This window comes from Drosophila pseudoobscura, chromosome 4, assembly GCF_009870125.1.
Source record: "Drosophila pseudoobscura strain MV-25-SWS-2005 chromosome 4, UCI_Dpse_MV25, whole genome shotgun sequence".
Lineage (NCBI taxonomy): Eukaryota > Metazoa > Arthropoda > Insecta > Diptera > Drosophilidae > Drosophila > Drosophila pseudoobscura.
The window spans coordinates 9,067,144-9,082,143 of NC_046681.1; the positions used below are offsets into that span (position 1 = coordinate 9,067,144).

The window sequence follows — 15,000 nt, forward strand, 5'->3', positions numbered from 1 at the left end:
AAAATAATATTAATAATAGAAATAAAAGAGTAATAGTAAAAAATAAATTATATATAAATATAAAAAATAAAAAATAGATAAATATTAAATAATAGTAAATAAAAATACAATAATAATAATAGAAATGAATTAATAATAATGAAAATAAAATAATATTAATAAAAATAATAACAATATAAAATATGAATAATAAAAACAAAATAAAAATAATAAAAATAAAATATTAATATAAAAAAAACAATAATAATACTGTAAGCCAAATAAAATAATAATAAATAATTATATAAAGGTTCTTTAAATAAATTTAATTATTGCTTCCCAAGAAATTTTAGGGAACATTTAAAATCTTTTGAAATCTTTTCTTTGCCGGCAAAGCCCCGAATTGGTAAGAGTTTAATGAAAACATTAATCGTAATTAAATGAAAGAAAAAAGCAGACTGAAAAGGGATTAACAGCTCGACAAAACAAGGCCCAATACAAAGAAGGCTTAAGCCTTTAAGCCGTTTAACGTTGATTAATTGAATTAACTATAATTAAAGCCAGTCGTTAAAATACGAAATGAGATCGCCGTTTAAGGCACTTCTTAAAAATAAATTCATAATTAATAAAGGGTTTTAATACGCCAAAAACACCTCATGAGTTGCAGGCCGGGAAACCAGTTCCATCCATCGATATCTGGAGTGGACATCGATTTTGGGGCATGTTCGATGACTCTCAGCCACACGGTTCAATGGTCCGCCGCCCAAACTGTCGTCCCGTCCCTCAGGGTAGCCGCCGACGACGACGACGACGACGACGACGACGCGGCATGCAATGAACTGATTAGACAAACAATTAATTTCGCCCAATTATGGTGGCGGTGGCGGCCGGCCATGGGCCGAAAACTGGAAACCACTTAAACGCGATTTGATTGAAAAGCTTAAAAGCGTAGGAAGGCCCAGCCCCCGCCCCCTCCGCCGAGCACCCAGCTGTCCCCGCCCATCTCCTCGGCGTATCTCCGGGACCCATTCCCCGGATTTCGCTGCGTTGCGCTGCGTTGTTGGCTGCGTCTCGCGCATGGCCCCAGCCATTTGACATAAATCTAAACAAAACAAGTCAAGCAGCCGGAGAGCCAAAGTCCGTAGTCGGAGCACGCCTGTTGAGCTGTTGTTGTTGCCCTCGGCAAGATACCCTTCAAAAGGGAGGTCCTAATTCTACAAAGGCTGGGAATCTCACGAAATGAATTATTCTAATTTTTTGTTAATTTTAAATGCCAGTTTTACAAATTTAAATATACAATTTTCGAACATGAACGTTTGCTAATATGCAAAATATTTGTATTATTTCAGCTAAATAAATAAAAGAAAAATTGCCATCTAACAAATATTTTCCAATTTAAATGGAAAAAGCTACAAATAACACTTATTTTTAATTTGTATTAAAAAAAATGTATCATACCAATTAAATATATTTTTGTAATACAAATAAAAAAATACATTTTTTTAATTTTTTATTTTGAATAAAAAAAAAACAAAAGTAAGTGTTCATTTTCATTTTGAATGAAAAAATCATAAAAAAGTGTGTTTTTATTTTTGTTATTACAAAAAATGAATGTTAAAAATATTTAATATATGTTTTTCACTGAATAAAAAAAAAACACTTATTTTGAATTTTTATTGAAGACAAAAATGCATAATAATAATTATTGTGGCTTTTAAAATTTGTGGATTAGTTAATTAAATAAGTTACGGAATAAATTGTAATATAATAATCAAAAATAATTGCAATTTTTTAATTTTAATTTATTTAATTGAATATTTTAATTATATTTTAATTTAATTACACTCTAATTTTTTTTATAACATTAAATTATTTTTTTCATTAAAAAATTAAATTAACACTAACTTTTATTTTATTCATAAAAATTTAAAAAAAATGTATTTTTTTTTATAATTATTTTAAAATTTATTCCGTAACCTATTTGAATAATCTAAGCCACAAATTCGAAATGCCGCAAACTGTTCCTATTCCTCGTATGCTCCATATTCCTACAATATTTAATCATCGCCCCATAGCACATCTTACAGAAAATTCGGTCTAAGGCAAGGCCTCCATCCACCCGGATAGAGTATTGAAATACTCGCTGCCTGGAAGGCACGAGTGGCTATCCTTTATTGTTGGTATTGTTTTTGGGTTGCTCCGAGCGACGGCCGCAGGACGACTCCATTAATCAAGGCCGCAAACAAGCGTGGCACCCGCCCGGCCGCCCCCCAAGTGGGGCAGACCGATGACAATGCCAGTGAAATGCACTGCAAGTGGGGCCGTGGGGACAGAGGAGCCAAAGAGCAAATGCGGGCCACACATAAACATAAATAATTAGAATGATTCTTTAAAGGGCAATTACCTAATTTGGACGCAGTGAATAATTGCCAGGACCCAAAAGGACCCCCCTCCCCATCCCCCGCCCCAAACGGGGCCTTGCCAACGAAATCTGTTTGTATGGAAACGGTCCTAGAAAGAGAGTCCGAAGGAGGAGTCCCGTGCCAGGACAACGACTGCACTAAGCGGCTTAGTGCCCCCCAAAATGAAGATAAAGTGATTTTCCCTGTTGATACTGTTGTTGTTGCCGCCGCTGCACCACGCCTGAGAGACATTTAAATCCAAACAGTTCGAAAATAATTAGAGCGTTTAGGGAGCCTCGCCCTAGCCCCCCTCCCTGACGCCACGAGTAAAGCATCTCTCGACGAGAGCTCTGAGATGCGTTGAAAGGCGACGACAGCCCCAGAGAGAGAGAGAGATGGAATGAAGATCCAGACATGGCCACTTGGAGACGCATGGAATACCCTTTGAAATGTGCTTATGGTGTGGGCAGAGGGCGGGAGAAAGGCCGGGACTTTCTTCTCTTGCGAGCATGGAAATGAAACATCATCTGCTTGGATATTTGTTAATTTTTCGTGGGTAGAAAGTTGGTAGTGCCTCTGCCGGGAATATTTTTTTAAAAATAATATATATAATTTTTATTGTAATCAACAATATTCCAAAAATGAAAGTAATATGTTTGTGAACTAATTGCTTCCAAAGATATGGATTCAAGAGATACACTCTCAGAAAAATGGCACAGTAAAAGAAAAACAATATAGTATTTAAACTTAAAAATGCAGCTTTAAAAGTACAAACAAATTTTAAATAAATAGAATTAATTAATTAATGATTCATAAAATAATTTTGAATATAACATAAAATATATATATAAATTTGTAATAAATTAAATTTATATTATAATTAATTTAAATTACAAGAAAAATTCTAAATGAATCGAATAAATTAATTAATAAAATTTTTAATAATTAAAATTAAATATATAAATATTTAATATATGTCATTAAAATATTATAATTATTAAAAGAAAAAAATTACAATGAACAGAAGAAATTAATAAAAATTAAAAAAAAAATAAAAATAAAAAAAATTAAAAATATAAATATTTAATAAATTTAATTTATATTTTATTTAATTTAAGGTACCAAAAAATTCTAAATGAATAGATGTAATCAATAAAAAATAAATAAAGAATAAATAAAAAATAAATAAAAAAAAATATATATATAAATTTAAATGTATTAAATCTATATTATATTTAATTTAAAGAACATACAAACATTTACAATGAATAAAATAAATTAATAAATAATAAATAAAATAATTAATAATAATAACTTAAAAATATATAAATATTTCATCAATTTAATTTTAATTTAAGCAAAAGTCATTTTTTTCTAAAAAATATATACAAATCTAAATATATATCTCAATACAGAAAATATTTTTCTTATCTAAATATAAAAACCTTAAACACTTAAATAAATATAGAAAAATTAAATTTAGTTCGAAATATAAATAATCTAAGTGTAAGAGTATTTAATTTAAACATGAAATATATTTGTATTTTTATTTTTATATCATTGTAATTTTTCCTGTGACTATAAGTTGGTCAAAAACCATAATTGTATCTGTAATAATATTTTAAATTCAAATACAAATTACATTTAAAAAAAAAACCTAAAATATTTATAGATTCAATATATTTTTCTTACAAAATCCTCTTCTGGTGCCATATATATTTGTACAAATTTGATAGTCTTTTTCGCTGGGTGTAGCTTCTCAGGACATCTCGTATTCCCAAAATCCAAAGTCTCATATGAATAGACCACGTTTTCCCACCCATTTCGGGTGTTCCCCATTAAAATCCAATAAAACTGCAATTAATGGATAAAACTCGCCCAAAAATGAATTATTTTCCAGCAATTTGGAAGTTTAAACCTTAATCGTGGCTAAGATCATGACAAATTGCAAATACCCTTGGCATTTTTAGCTGAAGCTGAAGCTCAACCGATGACGTCGCTGGAGCCTCAAAGCTGGAGGAGACCTGCCCGGCCACGTCCCAAGTGACCCAAAAGGACACGCAGCGAACCCTTGACGCGGGGGGAGGAGCCTGAATCCCAGTCTGGGGCCCAGTCTGGGCACAGCTTGAAGTGAAACAAATTAAGGGCAATTAGGAGCAGCATTACAGGCACAAAGGTCAGGCCCTGGTGTTCAGGTGATTTTTCAAATTATGAAAACAAGTTCCTGGCCGCAGACAAGTCAAAGTCATCTTCAGGTGATTTTTGCTCTGTGCTCTGTGCTCGGTGCCGTGTGCGATTTTTTAATTGCACACTTAAGATTTTACACTGTAAAAAGTACAGTTTCGCCCGCGAGGCGGAAGTGGTTCGAGCCAAAGATTGTCGGCAGGGCCCGCAGACAAGTGCAGAAAGCGTAAAGCAAACAGCGTTTTTGGCCAATTACCTGCGGCTAATTGTTGCGTACAGAGAGTGCCCCCCCAGCCCCCCGCAGCCCCCTGTACCCCTGCCATACGATAAATGTGAAAGTCAACAAATTGTAACTGCAAGAAGGCGAAACGCGGCGAGCGTGGGGGCGAAACAAAAAATATCATAAATTACAGAAAGAAAGAAAAAAAAGAAACCAAACAGTAATGGTCGATCATATGCCACCGATCAGCGTTTTTCTGGACAACTTCCGCTGCCAAAAGGTAGGTAGAAATTTGCATAGTGGCCGAGTTCTACTTTCGCTGAGCGAGGCAAAAAGATCATCAAAGACGGTCGAGCGTGTCCACACAGAGAGCTAGGGGGATCGGTAAACAGTTGCGGAGGAAGAGCTACAGTGGAGCTACGCTACACCGGACTAGCACTTGGAATATCTCAACTGATTGTCGGGGCTTCAGGCTTCGATGCGCCCGAAGAGTTTTCACTTTTGTGGAGCTTAGAAGAAGACAAAAGAAAACACACACTCATAACTGACCTTAATCAATGTCTATGATATTGGGGGCTCTCTATCTATGTATCTATGTATCTATGTATCTTCAGAGCCGTCTGTGGGTGTGTAACAAGCATATGCAATCGCGTTTCTTTCACTCGAAAGAGGACAGAGAACAAGCAACAAAGGCAACTTTATATTCCTCTCCCTCTCCACCCCCCTCTCTCCACCCCCCTCTCCTGCTAGTCTGTAAACAAGTTTTGCTGCGAAAACTTCTCAGGCAATCTAAATCTGGACGAGCGGCAGCTGGAAGAAGCGATGCAATTTCATTCATATGCAACAAGAAGACGGGGCAAGGGATGCCACAAGCCGAGGCATAAGATACCCTATTCAAAGATACATTATTTCAGAGATAGGGCTAACCCGGATAGCTCAAGGCAGCTCAACCAAAGACTATAAGAAAAAGTCTTTGAGTGGAGTAAAAAACCCAATAATACCCCCTGAAAGAGTACAAATAATAAGCAGAGGTGGAAAGGGTAGACGTGGCGAGGGGCAGGGAAACATTTTACACAGAGAGCATTTCCTGTCTGGCCAAATGACATGGAGAGAGGTATCATGTGCCGTCCAACGACGACGACCACGACGACGAGTGGCTGTGGATGTGGCTGTGGCTCTGGCTCTGGCTGTGGCTGTGGATCCAAGCCAACTAGCAACTACCTGCCCTCGAGTGGTCCGCAGGTGAAGTAACTTATACGCGTATTTCTTCTTCTTCAACTTCTTGATGATGATGCCCCCAGGTAATTAGTTTAGCGCTCACCTTGCCACCAGACCCCAGGAATCATTAAAAGCCCGCCTGTGTCGAGCCACATCTAAGAAAACTCTTTAAGCAGCGAGGCAACCATATGTGGAGCCGATCTTCAGAGCCATAAAATCATCAAATTGTGAAATTTCTGCACACGATGCAGCGAAATTCATTCACATTTCCAGATTTCCAGATTTCAGTTTCCCATTCAGTCCGCTTTGGCTTTGGCTTTGGCTTTGCCTTTGACTTGGGGCTTGGGGCTTGTGTATCTGGGTATCTGTGTATCTGTGTATCTGGCGGATGTGACTCATTCGTACTCAAAGCTAAAATTGCGTCGCGGACTGGCATGGATTCTCGCAGGCCGGCTGCAAGCCCAGCAATTCTCGTTCTTCTTTTCCAGCTTTTTGGTGCTTTTATTTTCATTATTTGTTTATTTTTTTTCGTTGTTTTGTTGTTGCTGCTTCATGCCTGAGTAGGTTGATCGTTGATTGTCTCGGGCTTGCGATGGAGAGCTACAGAGAAGTGGAGAGACCCAAAGAGGATTTGTTGTGGGATTGTAGAACGAAGAATGGCTGGCGAATGACTCTATTGCGAATGAGATACGAAATATTTCCAAAGCAAAGACAATGTAAATATACAATATAAACATTTTATTTTAAAATATTTGGGCATTAATGACAAAGGCAATAGAAATATCTCTCTACTATTATTGTTTTTTAGATATAAGATAAAATATTTAATCAATTTAAATACAACTTTAATTTAAATTTACGTTTTAAATAAGTAATAAGTCGATTAGTTAATAAATAAAAGAAAAGATTTTGAAACGCAATATAAAGAAATTTAAACACAATATAAATACTTTTGTTATTATGTTTTTAAATACGTGATTATGTATTTAAAAACATAATAACAATATATAAAATTTTATATTTAAATATTAGGACATTAGGACAAAGGAAATATAAATATCTCTATATTATATTAAATATAATTTTCTAGATATAAGATAAAATATTTAATCAATTTAAATAAAAATTTAATTTAAATTTACGTTTTGAATAAATATAAAATTTAATAAATTAAAGAAAATATTTTTTAACGCAATATAAAGACATTTAAAGACATTATAAATAATTATTTAGCTTCAGGCCTCAGTAGTTATAGCCCGATAATTTAATTATACCAAGTTTTAATTATTTATTAGCTTTACAAAATAATAATAATAAATATAAATAAATAATTATTTAATTAATAAATATTTCCCTATTATATAAAATATTTTTTTTAGATATAATAATAAATATTGAATAAATTTAAGAAAAATTTAATTTGAATTTACATTTTAAATAATAATTAATAAATCTATAACTTAATAAATTAAAATTGAAAAAATTAAATTAAATTATGGATAATATTTTTAAACACAAAATAAAGAAATTGAAAGACAGTATCAATATTTAATATTTTAATATTTGGGCATTAATGTCAAAGGCATTAATGTAAATACTATCTGTGCTAATATTTTATAATTAAATACAAATTACAAAAAAAAATTAAATAATAAAATATTGAATAAATTTATATACAAATTGCATATAATTAAAAATATAAATTAAATTAAATGAACCAAAAATAAAAGGTAATAAATCAAAGAAAATATTTATATTGCCTTTGTCCTAAATCTAGGATATGATGTTATTTTAATGCAATTTTCTATCTATTTCTGTTAATTCCAATAAATTTTAATTATTAGAAAAATGCTAAACACGAAATTGAAGAAACATTTTGGTATTCCCAAATCGAAATTTACCACATTCGAAGTAAATTGAGACAATCTACCATGCCCAACCCAAAGGCCCAGGAAATTATGATGAGATTGCCTTACAGCGCATCCTTGTACCAAAATAGAACTCTTTCGAGGCATTCGTACTGGTGCGCACCCAATTAGGCTAATTAGAATGATGTCAGGGGATCTGCCCACGCATAAACCCACGATAAAGGGTTTATTTATATCAGCGAAAAGATTTATTTGTACAATTTTCGGCTTTGCCAGGCACACATGCAGGAAACCCAATCCGTTTTCTGATTCCGGCCACATGTTGCAGGCAGTAATGTTGCCAGGCCGCCGAAACGGTTAAAGCAACAAATCTGTGAACCGAACGAAGCGCAGCGCTCTCTCAAGCGCTCTCTCCCCGAAGCCTGCCCTTCAGCAGCACAACCAACCCCCCGCTTTTGTCCTACGCTTCCGTCCGAACCCAAGCCGCCCGACGCAGAGTCTTCGGCTTCGGCCGAACGGCCATGCCTGAAACGACGACGCGACTTTCAGCGAGCCCCAGAGCCACCAGGCAGTGCTCAGTTCAAGTCGACGAACGCTGCCGAGCGGTTGGGTTGTTGCGCCGCGTGCCTCGCTGAAAGCCGAATTGCCGTTACACGCTGATGTGTGCCATCGCCACGATGATGATGATGAAGCAGCCAATAATGAAGTTAATAATTGTGCAGTGAAAACGGTTTAAAGAGAGTGCCCGCGAGAGAGTGTGTGTGTGTGTGCAAATCAATGCTGGGAAAACTCATCACGCGACCCTCGCAACCAAACCCCCCCGCTCTCCACCCCGCCACCGACTGCCGTGTGTAATGTCCACGCGATTAGCGGGGACTCGTGTGTAAATTTGAATTTGGACCGAGGTTCGTCGTAACGGGACCACGACTACTGTTCGGTGCGGTCGTAACGCGACTCCGAATTAAAGCTTTGCCTTTGCGTGGCAAAAAACGCTAACCCAAGCAGAAAGCAGCAGCAAAAAAAAAAAAAGGAAATAAAAGAAATACAAATTTTGTGGGAAAAAAAAATCCTCAAGGAAAAAAAGCAGAGAGGGAGTGCGCAAAAGTTGCGTAGGAGAAATACAAAATTCAGTGGCAAAAAAAAATACGATTATCATCCGCAAACGCAAGAGGAGTGTTTTGTTGTGTGTGTGTGTGTGCGTGTGTTGGTGTGTGTTTTTTTGGGGGTCCAGGGCCGGTGGCCGCTAATTACGGAAAAACATGAAAATCTACGCAAAAACTAAAACACAGGCCCGTCCATGGGTAATTAATCAATTTTCCGCTTGACCAATAAGAAAGAAAATATATATCCATAACATAATTAAAGAATAAAACTTAAAAAAAAAAAAAAACTGAAGAAAAGCAGACATATCCAGTGAAAAGCCCAATCCCCCCCCACCCGAATGATATCAGAGCTGTTTGTGGACTGGGCCAGTGCCTAGAAAAGCTCCAAAGACGAACCAAAGACTTTAACGATCACACAAGAGAAGCCCGTACAATGCTTATCCGGGGATTGCTGATGCTAGTGCTGCCCTCGATCATCCTAGGCAATCGCTACAATCAGCTGCACTTGTACGCCAATGGGGCAGGCGGAGGAGGAGCCCCATCGGCGGCGGGGACTGGCACCTACAGGACCTCCACGTCGGCGCAGCAGAACGAGGTGTACTCCGTGGCGGACAGCCAGCCGATGACAGAGGATGGCTATATGCCAACGAATCAGCATTTCCCGCACCCACCCCACCCGGATCTCGATGCGAATCCCGCCCAGAGCACCTGCCAGACGGTGTGCGCCTGCAAGTGGAAGGGCGGCAAGCAGACGGTGGAGTGCATCGATAGACACCTCATCCAGATACCCGAGCACATCGACACGAACACCCAGGTGCTGGACATGTCCGGCAACAAGCTGCAGACGCTCTCCAACGAGCAGTTCGTGCGGGCCAACCTCCTCAATCTGCAGAAGCTGTATCTGCGCAACTGCAAGATCGGGGAGATCGAGCGGGAGACCTTCAAGGGGCTGACCAACCTGGTGGAGCTCGATCTGTCGCACAATCTGCTGGTGACGGTGCCCAGCCTGGCCCTGGGGCACATCCCCTCGCTGCGGGAGCTGACGCTGGCCTCCAACCACATCCACAAGATCGAGGGCCAGGCCTTCGGGAACACGCCGTCGCTGCACAAGCTGGATCTGTCCCACTGCGACATTCAGACGATCTCCGCGCAGGCCTTCGGCGGCCTCCAGGGCCTCACCCTGCTCCGGCTGAACGGCAACAAGCTGAGCGAGCTGCTGCCGAAGACCATCGAGACGCTGAGCCGCCTGCACGGCATCGAGCTGCACGACAATCCGTGGCTCTGCGACTGCCGACTGCGGGACACCAAGCTCTGGCTGATGCAGCGCAACATACCGTATCCGGTGGCGCCGGTGTGCTCCGGCGGACCCGAGCGGATCATCGATAGGAGCTTTGCCGAACTCCACGTGGACGAGTTCGCCTGCCGGCCGGAGATGCTGCCCATCTCGCACTACGTGGAGGCCTCCATGGGGGACAATGCGTCGATCACGTGCCGGGCCCGGGCCGTGCCGGCGGCCAACATCAACTGGTACTGGAACGGACGCCTGCTGGCCAACAACAGCGCCTTCACCGCCTACCAGCGCATCCACATGTTCGAGCAGCTGGAGGGCGGCGGCGGCTTCGAGAAGCGATCCCGGCTGGTGCTCACCAACGCCCAGGAGACGGACTCCAGCGAGTTCTACTGCGTCGCGGAGAACAGGGCCGGCAGCGCCGAGGCAAACTTCACGCTCCACGTGAGCATGCGGGCCGCCGGCATGGCCTCCCTGGGCAGCGGCCAGATCGTGGGCCTCAGTGCGGCCCTGGTGGCCCTCATTGTGTTCGCTTTGGGCGTGATCATGTGCCTGCTGTTGCGCGTGAAGCGGCAGCCGTACGTCGACAGCAAGACGCCCAACCACATGGAGGTGATCACCTCCGTCAACCACCAGAACTCCATCACGAACAAGACGCAGCCGGTGACCGGGAACGGCAGTATCGGCGGCGTGGTCATAGCCAACGGCGCGGTGGCCAACTGCATCGACGGGGCTCTGAACCAGGCCGGAACGCTGGAGCGGAAGAGCAGCGGCCGGGGCTCGCATGCGGCCGGCGGGCACGAGCGCAGCGCCAATCCCGTCCAGAAGCCGCCGCGACTCACGGATCTGCCCTACTCCACGCAGGGATACGACAATGCCGGCAGCGTCCTCTCCACGGCCTCGTGCTTCATCTCGCCCACGGGCTCTGGGAATGGTGGCAACAATCCCGATCTGATCAACGACACGCAGCGCTTCGGCAGCGACGAGTTTGCCGACCTCAAGATACCCATTGTGGGTGGAGTGGTCGGAGTGGGCGGAGTGGGTGGAGTGGGTGGCAGTGGGGAATACAGTCGGGCCAATGGCTGCGACTCTCTGTACCCCTCTGGCCTGTGGGAGCACGCCGCTCCGGCGGGCACCAGCTCGGCGGACGATCTCTTCATGAAGCGCTACACGGACAAGACGCCCATCATCGACTCCAGCCAGCTGTACGACCTGCACGAGCGCTCGGCGGCCACGGATTACTTCAGCAAGACCTTCCCCCGATCCCACCTACAACAGGGCACGGGCGGGGGCACAGGCGGAGGCGCCGGAGCCGTGTCGACCACATCGACGGCCACGACAAACCTTTCGGGTGGCTCCTCGTCCGGCTATCCGAATGACTACGGCCTGCCGCTGGTGCCGGGAGCGGAGCACCAGCACAACCACCAGCTGCAGATGCATCCGCTGCAGCAGCTCCAGCAGCAGTTGACCTCCACCCTGAACCACCAGCACGGAGCGGGTGGTGGCGGGGGCAGTGCCGGCGGCTCGGCGGGCAGCAGTCCCCACTTTAGCAGCCGCACTCTGCCACGCCTGCACGAGGGGGGGGGCAACAGTGCGCGCTCCTCCCCCACCCCGGTGCCCGGCTCCAGTTCCTGCTCAATTCTGCCCAACGGGCAGCCCATCAATGCCAAGACGATACGGGTGTGGCAGAAGGGCGGAGTGCCGGTGCTGCCACCAGTGACGGCGCTGAAGCGGGCACTCATCAGCAGCAGTCGCAACAGCCCGGACGAGGGCTACCAGGAGGGGTGCGGCACCGATGTTTAGGCCGATGTTTAGGCCCCCTCGAAGGAAGGAAACCAAGAACTGACTAAACTTAACAGAAAACCAGATACAGATACACAGATACAGATACAGATACAGATACACAGATATAGCTCTACATATACTCGTCGTACATCCGATAGATACTTGGCTCTGATCCTAGGCGAGGCGATGAATGAAACGATGTTTGTGATAGTGTCTGACAACAAAAGATATCAAATGCGAATGAAGATAATAATTGGCGAAAGCAAACGAGAGAAGAGGAGGCAAAAGAGGAGGAGGAGGAAGAGGAGGAGGAGGCACTACGACACTAACTAACGTATACTTTCCTAGGCGAGTAACTAACTAAACTAAACTAAACTAACTAACTAATATTGTAACTAAACTTAAGCAACATGTACATACCAGCAGATCCCAACCCCCCCCCCTCGAAAATAAAATTAAACAAAAATCAATTTAAATGTCAAAAATCCGATTTGTAATCCAAAATACATATATATATATATAGGTATATGCGTATGTGTATGTGTATATGTCTGTGTGTAAGTTTCCAGCTAGAAACAAAAAATATAGAAGCCACTCCTTTCACCCAAAAAAAAAAAAAAAACAAAAAGAGAGAGCGAAACATTTGTAAAATATATCATATTTAAACGTATAAATCATCCACGAAATGTAAATATTAGATATGCCCATAGACAGCGAAAGAAAGCCAATTACTGGATCCAAATATGCTTACAAATCTGTGTACTTCTGTTAGCAAGGATAAGCTTAAGGACGAAAACTAAAGCAGAACAAAACCCGAACCCTAGATCTACCCCAGGGAGAGCAGTAAATCAATGAAAATAGGGAAAAACTTTGGGGAATTTATTTATTTATTGGCTGAAAAAAAGAGAGAAAATAAACACACAGAAAATTTGTTTCCCCAAGAACTGTCTCAGGAAGTACTCAATCTTCAATCTTCAAACCCTTTTTATTTTATATTTTCAAAAATTTTCAGTGCTTTCCAAAAAATCTTAGAAAAAAGGCATTCTCTTTATCAAAGAACAAATCACATATCTGATCCCAAATCCAAACCCAAGCCCATAAAAAACAATTTCCTGTGAATCCCAAAAGAAAATTTAATTAAAAAATCAAAGATTAAAAGACGAAAATTTCACCATCAAAGATCTGAACCCAAATCCAATCCCAAAACCCTTCAACAATAAACCAGAAAAGGATTAAAATTATTAAATTTAAATAAAAAATAACAACAACAAAAAAATTAAATAAATAAATTTAAATACAAAATTAAACATTATATGAAAAAATCTCCTTATTAAAGATCTGAAACCAAATTCAATTATAAAGCCCCAGAAGGATTAAAATAATGAAACTTAAATACAAAAAAAAATCAAAGTTTAAATTACCAAAATTCCCCCATCAAAGATCTGAACAAAATCTAATCCCAAGGCCCATCAAAAGTTTTTTTCTGTAAACAAAAATAGGATTAAAATAATGAAATTTAAATAAAAATCGAAGATTAAATTATAAAAATTCTTTTTATCGAAGTTCTAATCCCAAATTCAACCCCAAAGCCCATTACCAAGAATTCTGTTAGCCCAAAAATGATTAAAATAATTAAATTTAAATTAAAAAAATAATTGATTAAATTTCACAATTTCCCTTAACAAAAATCTGCTCCCAAATCCAATCCCAAAAAAAGAATAGTTTCCGCAAATTTAACTACAAAATCGAAGATTAAATGAAAAAATTAACCATATCCAAGATCTGAACCCAAATGCCATCAAATATATTTTCTGTGAGCTAAACAAAAAATAAAATAATAAAAATTTAATGCAAATTAAAAATCAAGAATTAAATGAAAATATTCCCCTTATAAAGGATCTAAGTTTGCCGCTTTTTCTGTAAACCCAAAAAAAAAATTTAAATTAAAAGTACAACAAATCAAAGAATAAATTTAAAAAATTCCCCTTCTCAATGATCTGATCCCAAATTCAACCCTAGAGCTCATAAAAAAATAGTCTCTGTAAATTTAAATTAAAAATCAAAGATTAATTGAAAAAACTCACCTTAACAAAGATCTGAACCCAAAGTCCATCCAAAAACAGTTTCTGTAAATCACAAAAAAAAATTAAAAAAGTTAAATTAAAATTAAAAATCAAAAAATCCAAGTTTAAAAAATACAAAAGTCTACGATTTCTTGCCAGCTAAAAACCAAATACTCCCCAATCCAATGGGAAAGCCTTTCCCCCTGAAAATCTTGCTGCAAATCTTTTTGCAAAATCCCGAAAATTTGTGTGTAGCCCTTGCTCCGACACTGGCTGACAGCTTGACAGGATTCCAATTTGCTCGACCCGAGGACTAAATGAAAATTTGAATGTGCCCAGAAGAAAAGCTTGACCCATTTTCCAACCCCCCCAGCTCCCCAGTCCCCCAGTCCCAGCCCGTAATCAAATTAGGACGATTTAAACAGTAATTGCAAAGAGAAATTCCAGCCGACAAAAAGTTGATTTACTGCTGTCCCAGCAACAAGAAAAAAACACAAGAAAAAATAAAGAAAAATCTAAAAATAATACAAAACAGAATTTTTGTGTAAATTTCAATGTAAGCTTAGAACAATTGCAAAATCGAATCAGAAAAAGAAAACAAAACAAAACAAAAAGGAAATGAAAGAGGGAGAGAGGAAGAGAGAAATGGTGGAGAGAGTATTCATTCATTCATCGACAGATTCATACGTAAATAAGCATATGCAAATTGTACTCAAAGTGCAGGTGACACATATCACAGATACAGATACAGATACAGATACACACGCAGACATACAGACAGACATGCAGCAGTTTAAAGCGTATCCGAAAGATACATATATACATTAATTGCGCCCCCAACTCAGAAAAAAAAAAGAAATGATATTTTTAAGGTAAACCAAAGACTTTTT

The 15,000-nt window shown here is 39.9% G+C and overlaps 1 protein-coding gene across 1 annotated transcript; it reads left to right on the plus strand.

The window, feature by feature from the left end:
* The first annotated feature begins 8,417 nt into the window (after positions 1–8,417).
* Positions 8,418–12,675, plus strand: kek1 (kekkon 1). The gene has a single exon (XM_001355861.4). It carries the CDS (start codon positions 9,408–9,410, stop codon positions 12,063–12,065), a length of 2,658 nt encoding a protein of 885 aa, XP_001355897.3. The 5' UTR covers positions 8,418–9,407; the 3' UTR covers positions 12,066–12,675.
* The last annotated feature ends 2,325 nt before the right edge of the window (positions 12,676–15,000 follow it).

Excerpts from the sequence above, each read along its gene's own strand:
- kek1 (XM_001355861.4), top strand. The coding sequence starts at position 9,408 with ATGCTTATCCGGGGATTGCTGATGCTAGTGCTGCCCTCGATCATCCTA.